A 21,973-nucleotide genomic window follows, 5' to 3' on the forward strand; every position below is an offset into this window, starting at 1 on the left:
ATGTACGGCGCCGGAACCGGCCCCCAGACGGGCGTCTCTACACCCCGATCCAACGCTTCTCTGCGCCCTCTGACTCTCCGCCACGGTTCTCTCGAGACCTCCCTCCTAGTACCGACCGCTCTCCACTTCCACGCCTCGCAACTGAAGGACCGCTTCAATGCTACTCTTCCCACCGCCACAGATGAGCTTGCTCAAGATGATGAGCCGTCATCTGTTGCCGAGTTGGTCGCGAGATACATGGGCTTCGTCGCCGACGAGGTTGAGAAGGGCGAAGATGACGAGTCAGGCTCCTACGAAGAGGTCCTGAAGCTCGTCCTTAACGAGTTCGAGCGTGGCTACCTCCAGGGCAACGAGGTTCACGCACTTGCCGCCACCCTTCCCGGCATTGACGCCAAGAAGCTGGTGGTCATTCGCAGCTACTACCAGGCCAGACAGACCACTGGTCGTTCAATCAAGGCCTACGGATCAGCGCTCTTCCGCGCTGCTGACGATGGTTCCGCCGATATCTACACCATCTTTGGCGGTCAGGGCAACATCGAAGAGTACTTCGACGAGCTGCGCGAGATCTACAAGACATACCAGCCCTTCATTGGCGAGCTCATCCTTAATGCCGCCGAGCTCCTCCAGACACTCTCTAAGCACCCCGAGGCGGAGAAGCTCTACCCCAAGGGCTTGGATATCATGAGATGGCTCGAGAGCGAGGACGAGACCCCCGATGTCGACTACCTCATTTCGGCGCCTGTCAGCTTCCCCTTGATTGGTCTTGTCCAGCTCGCTCACTACGAGGTCACCTGCAAGGTCCTTGGCGTCCATCCTGGTCTGCTCCGCGACCAGATCAGCGGAACGACTGGTCACTCCCAGGGCATCGTCCTTGCCGCTATTACGGCCGCCGCCGAGTCTTGGGAGTCGTGGAAGGAGCTCGCGCCCTCTGCTCTCACCATCCTCTTCTGGATCGGTGCTCGCAGTCAGCAGGTCTTCCCTCGCACGTCGCTGACGCCCACCATGCTGAGAGAGTCCGTGGACAACGGCGAAGGTCTTCCCACACCCATGCTTAGTATCAGGGACCTTTCTCAGGCTGAGGTTCAGAAGCACATCGATGCCACCAACAAGTACCTCCCCGCTGACCGCCACATCTCCATCTCCCTCATCAACAGCCCGCGCAACCTTGTTGTTACTGGCCCTCCGATTTCCCTGTACGGCCTGAACGCCCAGCTTCGCAAGGTCAAGGCGCCGACCGGCTTGGACCAGAACCGTATTCCCCACGCCCAGCGCAAGCTCCGCTTTGTCCACCGCTTCCTCCCCATCACTGCGCCCTTCCACAGCAAATACCTTGCTGAGGCGACGGAGCTGATTGACGAGGACCTCAAGAACATCAAAATCCCCTCCAAGGCTCTGGGCACTGCCGTCTTTGACACCAACACCGGAAAGGACCTTCGTGAGGCGGGCGACAGCAACATTGTCCCCACCATTGTCCGTCTCATCACTAGAGACCCTGTCAACTGGGAGAAGGCTACCGTCTTTCCCCAGGCGACTCACGTCCTTGACTTCGGCCCCGGTGGCATTTCCGGCCTGGGTGTTCTCACCAGCCGCAACAAGGAGGGCACCGGTGTTCACGTCATCCTTGCCGGCGCCGTCGACGGCTCCATCACTGAGGTTGGATACAAGCCCGAGCTCTTTGACCGTGATGAGGAGCACGCTGTCAAGTATGCCGTCGACTGGGTCAAGGAGTTTGGCCCTCGTCTGGTGACCAACTCCAACGGCGACACGTACGTCGACACCAAGATGAGCAGACTTTTGGGTCTCCCCCCCATCGTCGTCGCCGGCATGACGCCCTGCACTGTCCCCTGGGATTTCGTTGCTGCAACCATGAACGCTGGCTACCACATTGAGCTGGCTGGTGGCGGTTACTTTGACCCCGGCATGATGACTGCCGCCTTGAAGAAGATCGAGGGCGCGATCCCGGCTGGTCGTGGTATTGGTGTCAACCTCATCTACGTCAACCCCCGCGCCATGCAGTGGCAGATCCCCATGCTCGGAAGACTCCGCGCTGAGGGTGTGCCAATTGAGGGTCTGACCATTGGTGCTGGTGTTCCCTCCGTCGAGGTCGCCCAGGAGTACATTGACACCCTTGGTCTGAAGCACATCAGCTTCAAGCCCGGTTCTGTAGATGCGATCCAGGCCGTCGTCAACATTGCCAAGGCCAACCCTACCTTCCCTGTCATTTTGCAGTGGACTGGTGGTCGTGGCGGTGGTCACCACTCGTACGAGGACTTCCACCAGCCTATCCTCACTATGTATCCCCGTATCCGTCGCCAAGCAAACATCATTCTTGTTGCCGGCAGTGGTTTCGGCGGTGCCGAGGACACCTACCCCTACCTCACGGGTGAGTGGTCCAGGAACTACGGCTACCCTCCCATGCCTTTCGACGGCACCCTGTTCGGTAGCCGCATGATGGTTGCCAAGGAGGCCAAGACCAGCCCGGCTGCCAAGCAGGCCATCATCGACGCCCCCGGTGTTGACGACAGCGAGTGGGAGAAGTCCTACACTGGTCCTACTGGTGGTGTCATCACTGTTCTCTCCGAGATGGGCGAGCCCATCCACAAGCTCGCGACCCGTGGTGTCCTGTTCTGGGCCGAGATGGACAAGAAGATCTTCTCCCTCCCCAAGGAGAAGCGTGTCCCGGAGCTTAAGAAGAACCGTGACTACATCATCAAGAAGCTCAACGACGACTTCCAGAAGGTTTGGTTTGGTCGCAACCGCGCCGGCGAGGCCGTCGACCTGGAGGATATGACCTACGGTGAGGTTGTTCGCCGCATGGTCGATCTTCTCTACATCCGTCACGAGCAGCGCTGGATCGACCCTACCTTCATCAGACTCACCGGCGACTTCATCCGCCGCGTTGAGGAGCGCTTCACCTCCACTCCCGGCCAGGTCGCTCAGCTTCAGGACTTCAAGGACCTCCAGTCGCCTTACGAGACTGTCGAGAAGATCCTGTCCCACTACCCTGACGCCGAGACACAGCTCATTAACGCCCAGGATGTTCAGCACTTCTTGATGCTGTGTCTGCGTCCCATTCAGAAGCCTGTCACCTTTATCCCCACTCTCGATGAGAACTTTGACTTCTACTTCAAGAAGGATTCTCTGTGGCAATCCGAGGACCTCGGTGCCGTCATCGGTCAAGATGTTGGACGTACCTGTATTCTTCAGGGACCCACCGCTGTCAAGTTCTCGAAGGTCATTGACGAGCCCATCAAGGACATCCTCGACGGCATTCACCTCACCCACGTTGAGTACCTGACCAGGGATCTCTACAAGGGTGACAAGAAGGCCATTCCCACAATTGAGTACTTCGGTGGCAAGCTGATCGAGACGGACATTCCCGTCGAGGACGTTGACGGTCTTACCGTCTCATACGATGACGCCCACAAGAACACATACCGTCTGTCGACATCGCCCACGGCTACTCTGCCGAGCCTCGACGCTTGGTTGGCCCTGCTTGCTGGGCCCGACCGCAGCTGGCGCCACGCCCTCCTCACCTCCGAGGTTGTTGTCCAGGGTCAGAAGTTCCAGACCAACCCTCTCAAGCGTATCTTTGCTCCGGCCCGTGGTCTTTTCGTCGAGATCCAGAACCCCAAGGATCCCAAGAAGACGAAGATCATCGTCAAGGAACAGCCTCGCCACAACCAGTACGTTGATGTCATTGAGGTCAAGCTTGAGGGCCAGAACGACATTGTCGTCAACATGATCAAGGACACCACTGCCCTCGGCAAGCCCGTTGCCCTTCCCCTCAAGTTCACCTACCACCCCGAGGCTGGCTACGCCCCCATCCGTGAGGTCATGGAGGGCCGCAACGACCGCATCAAGGAGTTCTACTGGCGTGCATGGTTCGGCGATGAGAAGTTTGACCTCGATGCCGATGTTAGCAGCAAGTTTGATGGCGGCAAGGCTACCATCACTGGCGAGGACATCAATGACTTCATCCACGCCGTTGGCAACACTGGCGAGGCCTTCGTCGAGCGTCCCGGCAAGACTGTTTACGCCCCCATGGACTTCGCCATCGTTGTTGGCTGGAAGGCTATTACCAAGCCCATCTTTCCTCGCACCATTGACGGCGATCTGCTGAAGCTGGTGCACCTGTCAAACGAGTTCCGCATGAAGCCCGGTGCCGAGCCCCTCAAGAAGGGTGATGAGGTCTCTACCACCGCACAGATCAACGCCGTCATCAACCAGGAGTCTGGCAAGATGGTAGAAGTCTGCGGCACCATCTACCGCGATGGTGAGGCCGTCATGGACGTCACCTCGCAGTTCTTGTACCGCGGTGCTTACACGGACTACGAGAACACGTTCCAGCGCAAGATGGAGACCCCGATCCAGTTGCACTTGGCCACCAGCAAGGACGTTGCTGTTCTTAAGTCGAAGCAGTGGTTCAACACTGATGACTTGCCCCGCGACCTCGACCTTCTCGGACAGACCCTCACCTTCCGTCTCCAGAGCTTCTACCGCTACAAGACCAAGACTATGTATAGCAGCGTCTCGACCCAGGGCCAGGTTCTTCTTGAGCTGCCCACCAAGGAGGTCATCCAGGTCGCCAGCGTCGACTACGAGGCCGGCCAGTCCAACGGCAACCCCGTGGTCGACTACCTCGAGCGCAACGGTACCCCGCTCGACCAGCCCCTGCACTTTGAGAACCCCATCCCTCTCAGCGGCCGCACCCCCCTCCAGCTCCGTGCCCCTGCCACCAACGAGAACTACGCTCGTGTCTCTGGAGACTACAATCCCATCCACGTCTCGCGCGTCTTTGCCAACTACGCCGCCCTCCCCGGCACCATTACCCACGGCATGTACTCCAGCGCCGCTGTCCGCAGTCTGGTCGAGACGTGGGCCGCCGAGAACAACATTGGTCGTGTCCGCAGCTTCCACGCCTCCCTGGTCGGCATGGTCCTCCCCAACGACGACCTCCAGGTCAAGCTTCAGCACGTTGGCATGGTTTCGGGTCGCAAGATCATTAAGGTCGAGGCGAGCAACAAGGAGACCGAGGAGAAGGTTCTCCTCGGCGAGGCCGAGGTTGAGCAGCCTGTGACCGCCTACGTCTTCACTGGCCAGGGCTCCCAGGAGCAGGGCATGGGTATGGAACTGTACGCCAGCAGTGAAGTCGCTAGAGAGGTCTGGGACCGCGCCGACAAGTACTTGTTGGACAACTACGGTAAGCCACACACATCTATGCTGCACTTTGAGCTGTTTTCTCACTAATTATTTGCAGGCTTCTCGATTACCAACATTGTCAAGAACAACCCCAAGGAGCTCACCGTCCACTTTGGTGGCCCGAGGGGCAAGGCCATCCGCCAGAACTACATGGCCATGACGTTCGAGACGGTTTCTGCCGATGGCACCATCAAGTCGGAACGTATCTTCAAGGAGATTGACGAGAAGACAACGTCGTACACGTACCGCTCGCCCACTGGGTTGCTGTCTGCGACGCAGTTCACGCAGCCCGCCCTCACGCTCATGGAGAAGGCCAGCTTCGAGGACATGAAGTCTAAGGGTCTCGTGCCCAGAGACTGCACCTTTGCCGGTCATTCACTTGGTGAATACTCGGCCCTCGCGGCCTTGGCGGAGGTCATGCCGATTGAGAGTTTGGTGTCGGTTGTCTTTTACCGTGGCTTGACGATGCAGGTTGCCGTCGAGCGCGACGCAGCCGGCCGATCCAACTACTCGATGTGCGCCATCAACCCCAGCAGAATCTCCAAGACCTTCAACGAGGAGGCTCTGCAGTTTGTTGTCGACTGCATCTCGGAGGAGACGGGCTGGTTGCTCGAGATTGTCAACTACAACATTGCCAACATGCAGTATGTTGCTGCCGGTGACCTGCGCGCTCTTGACACCCTCACTGGTGTTACCAACTTCCTCAAGCAGCAGAAGATCGACATCGAAGAGATGCGCGGCAACATCGACGAGGCCAAGGGCGCGCTCAAGGAGATCATCAAGGGCAGCGCCGAGGCTACGCTGAAGAAGCCGACGCCGCTGGAGCTCCAGCGTGGATTTGCGACGATTCCCCTGCGTGGTATCGACGTGCCGTTCCACTCGACGTTCTTGCGGTCTGGTGTCAAGCCGTTCCGGTCGTTCCTTCTCAAGAAGATCAACAAGACGACGATCGACCCCGCCAAGCTCGTTGGCAAGTACATCCCCAACGTGACGGCGAAGCCGTTTGCCATCACAAAGGAGTACTTTGAGGACGTGTACAAGCTCACCAACTCGCCCAAGATTGCGTCGATCCTGGCCAACTGGGACCAGTACACGCAGGATGGACCCGCGGCCACCGCAGTCAACGGGGAGCACGAGGGACCGGGAGCGGCTGCGTAAAGCTGGCTGGCTGCAAGGTCAGGTAGGGGATGAAGGAGATGTGTGTGTGTGGAGCTACGTTGTTACGAAGGACAAAAAAAGGGAGAGGATTAGATGATTCAAGATGGGCTCACTGAATGACTCTTAGACGGCGTAATCGTTGTACAAACTAGCTGGGGAAGCTGTTTCCGGAAGACTTGTTTTTGTTATGTTGCAGGTTAGAAGTGGTTTTCGTGTTTGGCCTTCATTTTTGTTTTTGTTTTCATAGTATAGTTTGAGGCGTTGATTGTTGCAGTATTATTTAATGGTGGCACGAGAAGACAATAGAGAGCAATTGGTTCAGCATTGTTTCCGGAGTGACTTGGATTGAATGAACAATGGCCAACGATGAACAACAGCGGCACGGCTGGGAGAGAGAGGAGCAGGGCGGCGTCGACAAGGGCGAGTGGGATTAATTGCCCGACGGCGTCGCTTTGTCCTACGTTGAAACGAGACAGGCGAGTGACATGATGGCTGATGTACGGAGGCTAGGAAGGGAGGGAGAGGGGGAGAGGGGGGTAGAAGGCTGGGGACAAAGCACGACAGGAGGTTGACAGCGGGGGATCTACGAAGGGAGGCTGCAGGGACCCGGGAAGCAGATGGTTTTCCCGAAGACGAAAGGGCGCAGCAGAAGCATGCGGGAGGATGGGGTGAGTTTATTTTTGTGACTCTGTGGTTGGCTGTTGGTCATCGAGGTCAAATAGGAGATGATGATGCACGGGACGACGACTGGTATGTATGTATGTATGGATGGGTGGATGGAGGTAAAGGGAATCGGTAAGGGGCGACTGAGTGACTAAACCAGGCAAAGACGGCGGTTATCGTTATCTAAAGAGATAACGAGATAAGAGAATATGTGAGTGATAGCGGTGAAGCTGTCGAAGCTATCCGGATCGAGTCAAGGCAAGGCGTAGTGAGTGTGAAGATGCGGGCGAAGGAGGGGGAGGTGAGGAGGAGGAGGGGGCCATTTGTTGTTGGGGGGGGGGGAGGGGGGGGAGGTTGCGTTCGCGCTATGGATATCAATAGGTAAGCATGTTCAGTGCCAGTACCCGAGGTACCCAGGTCTTCTGTATCCGTGGAACAGAGCATAAAGTAGATACTGATACAGAGTACCTTACCTTCTACGGAGCAATCGGGCAGCGGCGAGCGCCGTGTGACGTGCGACCGGTGCGCTGCGAAGTGCGCAGTGCGAAGTGGGGGGCGCGTAAACTGCCCGCCAAGTTCCACGCAATCGGAGTGCCGGAAACACGCTTCCAAGGGGCCCAAGAGGCCCAAGGGCCAGACGCCACTTGGCCGGTTCTCTTGTCATCAGTCCTTTTTGTTCTATTGTGCTTCGTATTTGGGTCGGCTATTCGAACACGTGTGATGTGTGGTGTTAGCCCGGGGGGAACCCAAAGCAAGCTTCTTTTTGTCTCGGCGGTGCTCTTCTGACACTCCCGCTCTGAGGCAAGGCACGCACCAGACAGATTAAGCCACGCAACTTATTTGTAGGCCTTTCTCTTAAGTATCTGGATGCCTTAAAACCGACCGAGGTAAGGTACCTAACTGCCTATGTAAACCTACCTACCTACAGGTGTGTGATAGATGCGCCTGACCCCTGTCAATCCATCTTATCTATCCATCCTGGGCTACCTTACCTTACTTGACTTGACCTGACCTAAAACGATAGCAGCAGCAGCAGCACATGCTTTGATGCGCGTCATCCCGTCGCACTGCATAATTATATGTACCGGGCGCTCTCCCTCTTTTCTTTTTTGGCGACTTCCCGCTGCTCTCGTGGTTTGTTTCTTTTCGGTCTTCTCGGAGGTGCTCATATCCTTCTAGAAACCTTGTACCGCCGACCTCGAACGATCCCAGCACCACCAGCACCACCACCCCCCCACCACCCAACCACCGCGTCCTACCTTTTGCATCGACCCGTGATCTGTTCCCGTGAGCAGGACTTGGTAGACTCGGTGACCTTCTTTTTTCTAAATTCTTCTGGTTGTTCAAATCCCTCGTTGTGAGACTCTTGTTGTCTCGGCACAACAACAACCTTATCATCTGCCTTATACTCCCGAGAGAAGACACCGTGGGGTTCCCCCCGCCCCGGACTCTGCCGACGGCAACCGAACAACGGACAGAACATCAATTATCTTTGCCATCGCCTTGACGTCTACTATCCAACCGGGTCCGAGTTGCGATTGCTGACGACGACTAACGACAATACGAAGAAGAAGAAAAGAAGAAGAAAACGAAAGTAAAACGAAACAAAAGGCCCGTGGCTTCAACACATTCAACTGCCGCAAGATCGCAGCAGCACTCGCAGAGGCAGAGATGGGCGATATGATCCAGGACCTGCCCCCCGCGGCCTCTTCTTCTTCTTCTTCGTCTCCTTCTTCCTCATCACCGGCGACACGGCGGAACCAGCTCTTTCTCGGCACCTTTGTGCACTCCAAAACGAGGGAGGCGCTCGAGTATCTTCACGATGCCGCAGTGTGCGTCGACACGTCGGGTACCATTGTCGCCGTCGAGACGGGATACGACCTGGCAAGGGCTGAGGCCGAGCTGCTCCCCCGCCTAGGGTGGGAGATCGGCCATGTCGAGGTCAATGTGGGGAGGGACGGCCAGTTCTTCTTTCCTGGCTTTATCGGTACGTTGCTCATGCTTTCTTTCTTATTCTCCCGTCCATGTTGGTCCAGCGTATCATCTCGGGGCCGCCTGGGGCCGGGCGAGTGCAGACACGGGGGCGTAGCTATGGAACACGACAAGCATGAGGCACCTTCGCCGCGAGACATTGCCACGCCATCTTGACGCTAACATCAATCAACCTACGCCGACAGACACCCACGTCCACGCCTCGCAGTACCCCAACGTCGGCATCTTTGGCAAATCCACCCTGCTCGACTGGCTCAACACCTACACGTTCCCCCTCGAGTCGAGCCTCAAGGACCTCGCCAAGGCGAGGCGCGTCTATACCGCCTGCGTGCGCCGCACCCTCGCCCACGGCACCACCACCTCGGCCTACTTCGCCACCATCGACGTCGACGCCACGAACCTGCTGGCCGACATCTGCCTGGCCCTCGGCCAGCGCGCTTTCGTCGGCCGCGTGTGCATGGACCGTGACGGCCTGTGTCCCGACTACTACCGCGACGAGTCGCCCGCGGACTCGCTGCGGAAGACGAGGCAGACGGTCGACCACATACGCTCCATCGACCCGGCCTCTGACATCGTCACCCCCATCCTGACGCCGCGCTTCGCCCCGGCCTGCTCGCGCGAGGCCATGAAGGGCCTGGCCGACATGCAGGAGGAGCTCGGCCTGCTTGCGCAGACGCACGTCTCGGAGAACGAGGGCGAGATCGAGCTTGTGCAGCAGCTCTACCCGGAGAGCGAGAGCTACACCGACGTCTACGACGCCCAGGGCCTGCTGAGCGAGCGCATGATCCTCGCCCACGCCATCCACCTGTCGGAGAAGGAGGCCCGCACCATCGCCGACCGCGGCGCAAAGGTCTCGCACTGCCCCTGCAGCAACAGCAGCATCACGAGTGGCGCCGCTCAGGTGCGCTGGCTGTGGGACATGGGCATCGACGTCGGCCTCGGCACCGACATGAGCGGCGGCTACAGCCCTAGCATCCTCGACGCCGCGCGGCAGGCCGCCCTCGTGTCGCGGCACGTCGCCATGGGGCTGCGCGGCCACGAGAGGGAGAGGGCCAAGCTGACGGTCGAGGAGGTGCTGTACCTCGCCACGAGAGGCGGCGCCCGCGTCGTCGGGCTGCGGGACAGGGTCGGCGGGTTCGAGGTCGGCATGCAGTGGGACGCGCAGCTGGTCGGCCTGCCGCTCGTCGACGAGGACGGCGGGCAGGGCGACGGCGGCGGCAACGTCGACGTCTTTGGGTGGGAGAGCTGGGAGGACCGGGTGGCCAAGTGGCTTTACAACGGCGACGACCGGAACACCAAGATGGTCTGGGTCAAGGGGCGGCTGGTGCACTCGGCGAGGTAGGCGGCCGGCGCGGCAAAGTCTGTGGTCGGATGATTGATTGATTGATTGTATATGGGGCATCGGGATCTATGTGAGAAGGCGGATATGCATTGGGTACGGCGTCTTTCGTGGCTCTCGGGTTAGGGAGGGGGGTGGTTGGCGTTTTGATGTTCGACCTTGATGTTCGACCATCGGGGCCGAGTGGTTAGACATGACGCCCTAGAGTTATGGAAACCTGTTTCTTCGGCAATGCCGTGGTTTCCTCTTGCGCTTTGTCTGCTTGATGTTCACGGGTTCATTGCCAACATCGAATCGTGTCAACCTTCAGCTCGGTGGGTGCTTTTGGGGGGGGGGGGGGAAACGGTCGTGGCAACTTTTGGACTTCCCCAGTACACAACCATGTTGAAGAAGTCCAAGCGAAGCACTTTGACAAGACTGACGAGTAACATTCGGGTTCTTATTCTTCTTGCGATGGTCTGATTAGACATGCCTAGATGGCATTATTCCACGATGATCAGATAGAGAACAATGCCATTGTTCCCAGCTTCCTGTCTCTTTGATCGTGGGCTCATTCTGACAAGAACAACAACATCTTTCAGACAACTGAGTACCGTCCGCCTACTAGTAGTGGTTATCACAGCTCATCGTCTCGGGCCTGGATCCGCTTCGCCGCGACCTGCTACACCCTGCACCAAGTCAGGCCTTGCACAACAAGCAGTTGCTCTTTCAGCAAGCCCCCGGAAACCTCGGCCGCCTCCTCCATGGGAAAACCACGATAATTTGGTGTCTTTCAGCTTGTTACCCGGCGTGATAGTCGAGGTGCGCCGCCGCAACGGGGTTTCGCGAGGAACTCGTTGGCCGTCGGTCGCCTTGGCAATGCGGTCGGCGAGTCCCTTCGCCCCGTGAACCGCGAGACGGAAAGGACGAATCACCATGCCCCGAAGATGCCCTGCCTCCATCTCCTGCTAGTCTGCCTCCACATGTCGTATGGATCTGGTCAGATTGGCAGGGGTAACTGTAATAGGTCAATTGTGCGTCTATTAAGTTTAATGTGTGTGCAACTACTCATGTGTGCTGCACCTGCACCCTGCTGCCTAACTAAGCCTTTAGTAGCTGTTAGATTGGCAGGGGTAACTGGAATAGGTTAATTGTGTGTATATTAAGTTTAATGTATTGTGTGTGCAACTATTCATGTGTGCTGCAGCTGCGCCTTGCTGCCTAACTAAGCCTTTAGTAGCTAATAGATTAGTAAGAGAAATTAGAATAGGTTAGTTATATATATATTAAGTATATTGTATATACAACTACTTTTGTATACTACAGCTACTCTCTACTACCTAAGTAGGCCTTTAGTAGCTTAATTTAAGGTACTTTAGGCTACTATAAAGCTTACTGCTTTAAATTAAGCCTATAGTATACCTTTTGTTACTATGAAGTAGCTAGCCTTATAAGCTGAAAAGTCTTATTTCTAATACTAAGAATAAAGAAGCTTATTTATAAAAATATCTATATACTTAATTATATATATTATAATAGTTAAAAGAGATATTAGTAAATAGAATAAGAATAGAGTAGATAGAAAATAGATATATATAGACTTTCTATATATATCTTTAACCTACTCTTATCTACTTTAACTTATCCTTATCTAAGATATTCTATCTTATTTACTACTCTATTCTAAGTATAAAGGCCTACTATAAGTCCTTCTCTAAGGAGGTATATTAAATTAGAGGCCTGTGTAAAAAGGGTTATTATAGGCCCTTTAGAGATAGAAATATTAGCTAGTACGCCTAAGCTGCTAAGTAGCAACAAAGGGCTTGCTGCAGGCTTTATCTTAGGTAGTAGGCTTTATAGAGGCCTTAGGCGCCTAGAAAAGAGCAGCTAAAGGCCTAGTCAGGTAGCAGGGTGCGTCTGACACGCACAACGCAGTTAACAACAACAAGGCACTTAATATACGCACAATTAACCTTTCACTGACATCCTCGTCAATCTGACAGGAGTGGTCCTGGGGCATCGGGCGTCCTAGACCCTGGCTCTCAACGGTAATACCTAGACCATGATTGGTCAGGCCCGTTTCTTCAATGCTAGCAACTGTCGAATAGGGCAATCGACCTGAAGACGTGGGTGGTTTTTCGGCATGTGGGAGTGACATCGTCTTGGGAGGGGGGCGGACGTGTGGTGGAGATGGTGAAATCTGGACATGGCGACTTGGGTGGTAGTTCTCATAATGATAGATCCGGATAGACAGAAACGAAGTCGTCGCAATGAGATGAACCTGGTTACTGGATTCTCTTCCGGGTTCTTCGGGACAAATCAGGAAACATGTTTTTGCTCTCGGGGGGGGGGGGGGGGGGGGGGGGGGGGGGGGGGGGGGGGGAGTGGAAGGGAGATTTTTCCCTGTTGACCAGTTGACCATCTGAATCGTTGAAATAGCAAAGAGACGTATAAATGAGGGCTGTCTCTCGTTGAAGCTTCAAGTTGATACTCGGTAGGATCATCTCCAACAATATTCCCTGAGCACGGCTCTCACTAGACCATCTTTTCACATTCTTTGACAGCCCATTCTGTTACTTGCATCATGCAGCTTCAGCTCCTCACCCTCGCCGCCGCCGCCGCGACCCTGCTCTCGGGCGTGGCCGTAGCTCACCCGGGACACCACGACGCCCCGAGCCACGCGGAGATCGCCCGCCGCTCGAACCTCGCGAAGCGCTGCTCCGTCCAGGCCGGCCAGTTCGCCGAGGTTCGCAAGAAGCGCGCCGCCGAGAGACGCTCGCTCGTCAGCCGCTCGCTCCCTCCCGTCCGGCGCGGCACGAACGTTACCATCCACACCGAGGGCCCTCACTACAGCACCATCCAGAACGACACGTGCGTCCTGACCCCCGAGGTCACCAGGGGCCCTTACACCTGGCCGCAATCGCAGATGCTACGCCAGGACATGAGCGAGGACCAGGCCGGCGTCCCGCTGTACCTGGACATTGGCGTCCTCAACGTAAACACGTGCGAGGTTATGCCTGACGTCCTGGTCGACCTGTGGCACTGCAATGCCGTGAGTGGTTTTCCGATTTGTAAACACACGCTCGAGAAGGGCCTCGCTAACGTGGAACCATGAACAAGACCGGATTCTACAGCTCCTTCATCCACCACAACCCCAACACCCCCTTCTTGGAGCTCATCGACCAGCTCAACGTCACCCTTGGCCCGGACATGGACATCCACACCGATGACACCACCTTTCTGCGCGGCATCTGGCCCACGGACGCTAACGGCATCATGGAGATGAAGACCGTCTTCCCCGGCTTTTACGTCGATCGCACCATCCACATCCACGCCCTGGTCCACACCGACTGGACCGTCCGCAGCAACGGCACCGTCGTCGCCTCCAACATCGTCAGCAGTGGCCAGCTCTTCTTCGACGAGGACCTCAGCCGGCAGATCATGGCGCTCGAGCCCTACATCGGCCACACCGAGATCAACCGCACCACCAACGACATCGACACCATCTTCGCCGACGAGTTCGCGGGCAGCTGGAACCCCAACATGGTTGTCGAGCCCCTCGACGGCGAGGACGTCACAAAGGGGATGCTGGCTTACATTACTATTGGTATTGAGGCGTAGGGAGTGTGAGAGGCAGTGAAGGGAAGAACCAAAGACAATTGGGAGATAAACATCTCAGAATTTGTTTCTAGGCGAAAGGTTACCCGTCTCTTAATAAACCAATGTCCTGTCCCCTCAACAATCACTCAATACTCCGGATCATGCTCCGTGCTCTACAGGAGCAGCAAGGGCTGAAATTGCTCTACTCATCATTGATAGTTATGTGATGTAGTTCTAAGCGTAAAGTAAAATACGTTGGTGTTGGTCCAAGTTGCACCCTTGAGGTTTAAATAAACGCAAATATTTTGAGTTTGCAGGAATCAATGCTGCTGAAACAGCGGTTAAGCGTTAAGGGGAGGTTTAGAGTTAAAGTAGGTTGCCCTACTATAGGCTACCTACCTACTTTATAGGCCTGCGTTAGGAGACCCCTCTTATATTATTCTTCCTTCCTCTATAGCAGCCATCTTAAATACCATTACAATCAATTACAAACAACAAAGTAGTGCTACTATTCGCAAAGCCTTACGCCTATGCTAACAAATATCGTATGTTGCACTTGCCCACACTAGAATACACATTAAACGTATAAGTGTCGTCTACTACACCCCCCCTTTGATTAGATATTCTTCGGCTCCAGCTGCTCCTCGGGAGCCGCAACCACGCGGCGGCCGCCTTTGGCGCGTCGATCCTCGTTAAGAGACTGCGCGAACTTGGACCTCTCCCGGATGACAGGGCCCTTCCAGTAGATGAGATACACCGGAATCGTGACCAAGAAAGCGAGGCAGGCGAGGACGGTGCTCGCGTACTCGGTGTGGCGGGAGTCGCCGATGTTCTCGTAGAGGGGGGTCGAGTACATGGCGGCCACGCCGGCGAGGAAGTCCCGGGCGAAGCCGTTGCCGCCGGTGGCCGAGGCCGAGTACGGACCATAGGCAGCGATCATGTAGTCCACCGTGCTCATGTAGATGGCGAAGTTGGCGATGGCGATCAGGCACGAGAAGATCATGGGTGCGATCCAGTGAGACTCTGGCGGCCCCATCGACGTCCAGGCGAAGCCGAAGAGACCGATCGTCTCAAGGGGCGCGAGATACAGAAGCCATTTCAGACGGCGCTCGGGGGCCAGCGCGTCGGGCCCCTTTGCCCTCATGACGCGGTGGTCTCTGATGATCCAGGGGACGTAGGAGATGTACGCCAGAACGTAGCCGATGTTGATGGGGATGAAGGCCCAGGCCTTCTGGAGGGTTCCGAACCCCCACTTGTTAAAGACGGGAGTGAAGCCCTCCTGGAAGGTGAAGATCAAGGCGTCGGAGAACCCCGAAAGCAGAGAGCACGACAGCACGATGGGCTCGCGGAGGAACATCTCAAAGGGGCGCATCCACGTGATGGCGAACTCGTGCATAGACAGGCGCGGCTTCTTAACCTCGTTGGGCCCGTAGATGTTGGTGTCCTCGCCGGACTTGCGGCGGCGCCTGGCCTCCCGATCCATGATGATGGTGGCGCGGCTCTCGGGCATGAAGAAGTGGACGAACTGGACGACGGCGCCGAAGATGAGCTGGATCCAAAAATTCCAGTACCAGGGGAGGAACTTTTGGATTGGGCCGCCGACGACGGGGCCGACGGAGGTGCCGAAGACGGACGAGAGGACGACGAAGAGGACGGCCCATTGCTGTTCTTCGGGCTGGTAGAGGTCGGCGACCATGCCGAGGGTGACGCTGCCGCCGGCCGAGCTGAGGCCGCCCTGGTGGAAGTGTTAGCCGATCCGTTCCATGGCCGTAGGGTTTCTCTTCCACAAACCAGTGCTCGGGCGACGACGATGCTACCAAAGTTGGGAGCCAACGCGGCGAGGATCTGCCACATGTTGACCAAGAACAGAGAGCACCTGTACTCGGGCGTTAGACAAATAAGTTCCAACCCCTTCCCCCCACGAGTAGGTTAGCAAACGCAAAAAAAATACTGACTGCAAGATCTTCCATCGCCCAAACTCCTCGCTCCAAGGCGCCCAGAGCTCGCAGCCGAAGGCGTAGAGGACGAGAAAGGCGCACTGGCCCGTACGGGCGGCCTGCTCGCTGATGTGGAACGCCTCGCTGAGCGGGGTGACGGCGCTCGGGTAGACGCTGGTGTTGAAGTTCATCGAGACCTGGACGGCGAAGATGGAGGAGAGGAGCATCCACTTCTTCCACGCCGGCCAAGAGTAGCCGAGCAGGTGGTAGCACTCGTCCTCGGTCATGACCCGCTTCCCGTCGGCGGTGTACTCGGGCTGTTTGCGGCTGCTGCTCCTCGCTGCCGCCGCCAGCAGGTCGTCGCGGCCCCGGGTTCCTTCGGCCTCCTCATCCCGGCCCGGTCCGTCTTGGAAGAAGGCGGCCCCGTTGTTGGACCGGTTCTCGGACTCTTCACCGAGCGGGTACTGGGCCTTCTCGGCGTCGAAGCTCGGTCCGACCCGCGTCGCGCTGCTGTCCCGTGTCCTGGCCGTGTCGCCGACGTTACTTGGCCGGGAGGCCCGCGGGCTGTCAGGAGGTGGTGTAGAAGCCCCCATGTTGTTGGCCAGCTATCTGTAACAAGCAGCCTTCCGCGGCGCGAGTGCGTAAGGTCTGTGATGTGATCGAGATTTGACGTAAGGAACCGATAAGTGTAACGTCAAGCAGCGTTGGTGCGGTGTCTTGATCGTCGATTTGGGGTGAGGTGAGTGTGTCTCCTTGAAAAGCAACTGTTTATGATCGGTCAAAAGCCCGGCTATGAAGATTGATGGGAATCGACGACCAGGCGTTTTTGTCCTGCTCAAGACCCGACCCAGCCGAGACGACGACTTTATCAGTCAACGGCTTTCCCCCTCTGGAATACCGCCTACCGAGGGCCTCCTACGTCAAACTGGAGAAATGACGCTATCAAGCCAAGACGTTACTCGCCGTCCTACGAACATGGTCACTCTGTGACCGTCGGTGGACAAAAAGAAAAGGGGGGTCTCATAGAAGATCCAACGACGTAGGAATCGAGCCTGGACAGACTCCGCACGTAATTCGACGTTTTTATCCGGCGGAGCTGGAATAGTGGACAACACCAAACACAAAAAAACAAGACCGTAAACAAACAGCAAATAGGAAGGGGAAAAAAAAAACCCCCATATCATATTCACTGGAGACGGGATCGCAAAACTTCGCACGCACCACGAGCTGCGACTTGACATCATAGCGAGTGCGAATTCGCGGAAATGCGGGTCGGCGGTGGGAACTATGACGGAAACCGTGGAACCCGACGAAGCGCGAGTCCCATGTCCTTCATCGCCGATTATCACGGTTTCGAGGGGGGGGGGAGGGATTTGCGTTCTCGCCCAAATCCTGAAAACCACGAGATCGAGAATCTGGAATGTCTCGTGCCGATGGACAAACCTCCCCTCCCCCCACGGCAGCTACTCTATGTATGCTCCACGCTCGGTGACGGATTGTTGGTTATGGTTACCCTGGTTATGGTTACCCCCGAAGCATACTCCTTCGGCGTCCGTCTGACGATCCTGCGCATGTACGATGATGTTGCAGCTCCTCACTAATGAGTGGAGTGAAGATACGAAAGCAGCAACCCCGTGGGGAGTCTCTTTGGACTGATTTGAGAAATCTGGCTGGTACGAGCCAGCTTGCTCCAATCGCTTGTCAGGGTTCAAAGCCCGTAGCCAGTGAGTGATACAGGCTTGCTCTCCGAGTAGGATTGTGTGAAGAGCCCGGCTTGTTTCCCATTGTCCTTGGTGTTCAGTTGCGAATCTATCAAGGATTAGTTAGTCAACCATGAGACTGTATTTCATTTGGGATTGGGGCCAAATTGGTCGAGGTGTTCGAGTAACGACACACCGAGTAGGCTTCTCGGCTCTCTCCATTGCATTGAAAATGGGTTTAAGAAGGAACAAGAAAGCGTCTACATCCGTCGCACGTCGTCGTGATACCAAAAGGCCAAGCTGGCCAAGCGATCTCGCCGCGACCGATCATCCAACCAAAGGTTGGCGCCGTGACGGCAAAGTATGGGCCTTTGAAGCTTGACCGAATCAACCCCATTGGCATGGCCGCAAGCGAGAGAAAGACTCATAATGTCTTCCAGACCAGCCCAGTGAGAGCAAAGAGGGCCGAGCCACGAGTATTGGCCATCTGGTTGGCGCCCTGTTGAATTATTGAGCTGATTGAACCGGCCGAGCCGTCCGTCCACGAAAGATGACCGGCTGTTTTCTTGAGATTTCTGACGGCGGTGGATTTACTGATTCAATTTTGCTGATATCGTCTCAGTGGGACAATGGTCGAAGAGAAAACCTAGCATCAAACGTTACGTCGAAAGCGGATAGCTTCAAGTCTCTCGCAACGGTTGAATCGGATCTACCAGGGTTAGGGTTAGGGTCAAATGACACCCTCCTTCAAAGGAACACCCAGCTCCTGGCCCATAGGGCAAGTGCGGAATTGTCAATGACACTCGAGGCGCGAGAACGCGAGAACAACACCTTCATAGGACTACTTGCCTTGACTTGACCCCGCGTTATTTGTCTCTCTGCTGAGCGTGGCGACAACGAGTCAGGGTGAAGCTCGAACATGGTGTAGAATTGAGAGACTGCTCTGCTCGTCTTTGCCAACTTCGGCGAGGGATTTCTCCCACCAATGACATGTTTGCAGGTAGGACAGCTGGTCTCTGCCGGGATTATGTCAATAGTACCGCCTGCACAAGCAGCGAGGCTGGAAAATCGAAGGATTCCCGAGAGAACGCGGGTGTGGCTCGCCGGTGAGGAATCAAGCAAGTGCCGTAAGGGGGGGGGGGCTGCCTACCAGGCATCCATCATCATCGCCTCTTGTGAGAAAACCCTCAGCGGTTGGGTGGGACGGGACCGCCGGAAGGGCGGATGACGCAGAGAGAGAGGGAACGAGACTCCGAAGGGAACGATCTGACAGGTTGTATTGGGGGCCAAAAACCAATTTCTCCGTGCAGCCGGGCTTGATCGAAGGAGGAAGATGCTGGGCCGAAGGACCCAAAACGGAAATCTAGCCCAAGTTCTCGCAGGGGGGGGGGGGGGGCACTCGACACGAGACGAGGTCGGCAAACCCTGAAGAATATAGGATTTCTAGTGGCGTCTGGGCGATGGCTTCAGGCACGACGAGGTGTCGCAATGGCTGGTTCATGAAAGCCCCTCCCTCCGCCCTCGCGATGACTGCATCCTTCAGAGGATGCGCTGGGTCGGTCGGCGCATAAGCGCTTGCATGAGAGAGCGAACAGAGGACGTGGGGTTGACATGGGCAAAAAAGATGATGGACTCGACGTGTTGTGCGATTGGCCGGGCCGGGTCCGGATGCTCGATATAGAAGGCTGACCAGGCCTAGCAGCCGACACAACACACACACACACACACCTGAGCTGTGCATGGCCCTTCAGAGGCGTCAGACCTTACTTAGTCTCTTGGTCTTGGACGGGGTTGGCATCCTTCTGAGCAGCTCTCTCTCTCTTTTTCTCTCTCTCTCTCTTAACAATTCCTCGCTTCGCCAATTCGCATGTGAATCAACGGCTAATGGCCCATCAATGGAATCCGACTTCGGAGACAAAGGCAATGGATGCAAGGTCTCGAATTGGAGCTAAAGAATGAGTGCCATTCTTCCCGCAGGGATCAAGATTATTCTGATTATGTTGCATATCCGAAAGTCAACTGGGAGATGCAACGCAACCTAGCAGCTGCTACGTCCTCATCGAAACATGTCCACCAGAGATAACATCAGCGCCGATGGTTTAGTGGTAAAATTCTCCGTTGCCATCCAGCAGCGTCGGGGAGCCGGGGGTTCGATTCCCCCTCGGCGCACAATCTTTTGCAGTTTCACTTATATCGTGTCTTGTTTTGTGAATCTGGGCCTTTGAACATTACACATCCTGGATCGTGCATATACGTCTCTCACCCTTCGGGAATACCTTTTGTCCCATTCAGGTACCAACCACTACAGTCTTGCTACCGAGTCTTCTGCCAAGAGATGCTTTTGCACCTTGCCCGACCCTGTCCGCGGGAACTCCCCGACAAACACAGTCTCTCGCGGTACCTTGAACCGAGCAAGCAGCGCCTGGCAATGGCTGACCAAGTCTGCGTGTGCGAGCTGGGAGCCGGGTGCCGCGATCACGAAGGCGCGCCCCGCCTCGCCCCAGAGCTGGTCCGGCACGCCGACCACTGCGACGTCGACGACACCGGGGTGCTCGGCCAGCGCGGCCTCGACCTCGGCGGGATACACGTTCTCCCCCCCCGAGATGAACATGTTCTTGCGCCGGTCGATCAGAAAGATGTACCCGTCCTCGTCGACCCGTCCGACGTCGCCGGTCCGGAACCATCCGTCGTCCGTGAAAGCGGCGGCGTCCTCGTCCCGCCGGTTCCAGTAGCCGGGGGTGACGCTCGGACCCGACACTAGGATCTCGCCCGGCGCACCGACGGGAACATCCCGGTCCCGATCGTCGACCACTCGGACCGCCGTCAACGGGCCTGGGAGACCCACAGAGCCGGCCTTGACGCCGATGAGGTCTCGGGACAACGGCATGCCGGAAGCCGTCCCGATCTCGGTCGAACCGTAGCCGTCGACCATCCGGACACCGCGGCCCAGCCACCACCTGACGCGGGCTGGCGGGTTCGGGGCCCCGCCGGTGAACAGCGCCTTCAGGGTGGCCCATTCCGACGGGTCAAAGTTGGGTGCGCGGACGAGGGCTTCAGCCATCTGGGGCACGCAGAAGTAATGCGTGACGCGCAGCCCCGCGTCGCTGAGGCGGGCGTTGGTGACCTCGGGGTTGAACTTGGGCGACACGATGCATGTGCCGCCGTGCATCACGGCCGGCCCCGTCTGGGCGATGAGGCCCATCAGGTGGAACATGGGCCCGTCGCAGAGGAAGACGCTCCCGGCATCCGCCTCGGTCAGGACGCCAAAGTTGAACGTCGTCGCCAGCATGGACCCGGCCGTCAACCGGACGCCCTTGGGCGCCCCGGACGTCCCCGACGTGTAGAGGATGACCCTCGTCTCGGTCGAGGGTCGCGCGTCCAGGCGAGGGCCGGGCTCTGCGGCGTCGACGGCCGCAGCGAAACTGGAGAAGCTGATGTGGCGGCAGCCAAGGGGCAGCAGGCCCGGTGGGTCGGGCTCGAGCAGATCAGTGAGGAGAAGGACGGGCGTGCAGTCGAGCAGCAGCTTGGCGAGCTCGGGCCGGGCGAGTCGCCAGTTGAGCGGGACGTGGACGGCGCCCAGCCTCGCGAGGGCGTGGTGCAGGATGATCTGATGGACGCTGTTGGCGGAGACGGTGGCCACTCTGTCACCGGTCTGGATACCACCACCACCATTACCCCCCAGTCCGCGCAGGACGGCCGTCGCGCGTTGGACGTCGGCGTTGAGTTCCGCATACGTCCATCGGCGGTTGGTCGAGAGGTCGATGCAGGCCAGGCCGGTCGGCCGTAAACGTGCATGAAGCAGGACTGGATCCGGGGCGAGGAAATCCATCAGTTCCGACTAGGGGGTCGTTTGTGGGCTCGAGAAGGAGGGGGATCCAAAATGAATGAACAGAGAAGATGTGGCGAGGGCTCGGTTTTCTCTCACTTGTGAGAGAGTTGGCCGTCCTGGTGGAGGTTCGTAGTGAAATTATACCCGTGTTGTTGGTATTAACTGGTTGGACAATGAGTCTCAGAGAGTAAACGTTTGTCGATCCTCGGCAATCCCTGTAGATGCTGGTGACGTTGAGTTTGGTCCAAAGACACAGATTTGGTAGAGATGTCAAGGGTTGGTTGGTTGCTCTATAGGCGTCGAACCTTTGAGAAAAGGACAGAAGTTTTGAACACAGGCGAGAATAGGGAACTTTTTATGATGGATTTGAAAGCATCTCTCCTTCGTATCTTCTGCATCAACAAGACTCGGTCGGGCCTTTTTCCATTTCTAGTCGTCGTCGGTCTTCAGCATTCTCCCATGGGCCTTTTCACGTGCAGATACCCACCCCCCTTCTCACTCACTCCATATCGCGTGCAGGCTTCCTCTCCCAGGTTGCGAAGGAACCGGGGGAAGACGGATTCTACATGCAGGT

The 21,973-nt window shown here is 56.8% G+C and overlaps 5 protein-coding genes across 5 annotated transcripts; 3 read left to right on the top strand and 2 right to left on the bottom strand.

Moving 5' to 3' along the window:
* Nucleotides 1–6,360, top strand: CH63R_13998 (Acyl transferase; the record flags this gene model as incomplete). The annotated part of the gene is made up of 2 exons (XM_018308972.1): nucleotides 1–5,203; nucleotides 5,261–6,360. The coding sequence occupies 2 exons, from the start codon at nucleotides 1–3 to the stop codon at nucleotides 6,358–6,360; spliced, it is 6,303 nt and encodes a 2,100-aa protein (XP_018151290.1).
* Nucleotides 6,361–8,694: 2,334 nt separating this feature from the next.
* CH63R_13999 (Guanine deaminase) lies at nucleotides 8,695–10,357 on the top strand (the record flags this gene model as incomplete). Its single annotated transcript, XM_018308973.1, has 2 exons — nucleotides 8,695–9,010; nucleotides 9,201–10,357. The coding sequence occupies 2 exons, from the start codon at nucleotides 8,695–8,697 to the stop codon at nucleotides 10,355–10,357; spliced, it is 1,473 nt and encodes a 490-aa protein (XP_018151291.1).
* A 2,560-nt stretch (nucleotides 10,358–12,917) lies between these two features.
* On the top strand, nucleotides 12,918–13,954 carry CH63R_14000 (Protocatechuate 3; the record flags this gene model as incomplete). Its single annotated transcript, XM_018308974.1, has 2 exons — nucleotides 12,918–13,385; nucleotides 13,454–13,954. The coding sequence occupies 2 exons, from the start codon at nucleotides 12,918–12,920 to the stop codon at nucleotides 13,952–13,954; spliced, it is 969 nt and encodes a 322-aa protein (XP_018151292.1).
* Nucleotides 13,955–14,549: 595 nt separating this feature from the next.
* Nucleotides 14,550–16,463, bottom strand: CH63R_14001 (Major facilitator superfamily transporter; the record flags this gene model as incomplete). The annotated part of the gene is made up of 3 exons (XM_018308975.1): nucleotides 14,550–15,668; nucleotides 15,725–15,809; nucleotides 15,889–16,463. The coding sequence occupies 3 exons, from the start codon at nucleotides 16,461–16,463 to the stop codon at nucleotides 14,550–14,552; spliced, it is 1,779 nt and encodes a 592-aa protein (XP_018151293.1).
* Nucleotides 16,464–19,872: 3,409 nt separating this feature from the next.
* CH63R_14002 (AMP-binding enzyme) lies at nucleotides 19,873–21,399 on the bottom strand (the record flags this gene model as incomplete). Its single annotated transcript, XM_018308976.1, has 1 exon — nucleotides 19,873–21,399. One exon carries the CDS (start codon nucleotides 21,397–21,399, stop codon nucleotides 19,873–19,875), a length of 1,527 nt encoding a protein of 508 aa, XP_018151294.1.
* Between the last annotated feature and the right edge of the window lie 574 nt (nucleotides 21,400–21,973).

The sequence above is a fragment of the Colletotrichum higginsianum genome, chromosome 10, assembly GCF_001672515.1.
Source record: "Colletotrichum higginsianum IMI 349063 chromosome 10, whole genome shotgun sequence".
Classification (NCBI taxonomy): domain Eukaryota; kingdom Fungi; phylum Ascomycota; class Sordariomycetes; order Glomerellales; family Glomerellaceae; genus Colletotrichum; species Colletotrichum higginsianum.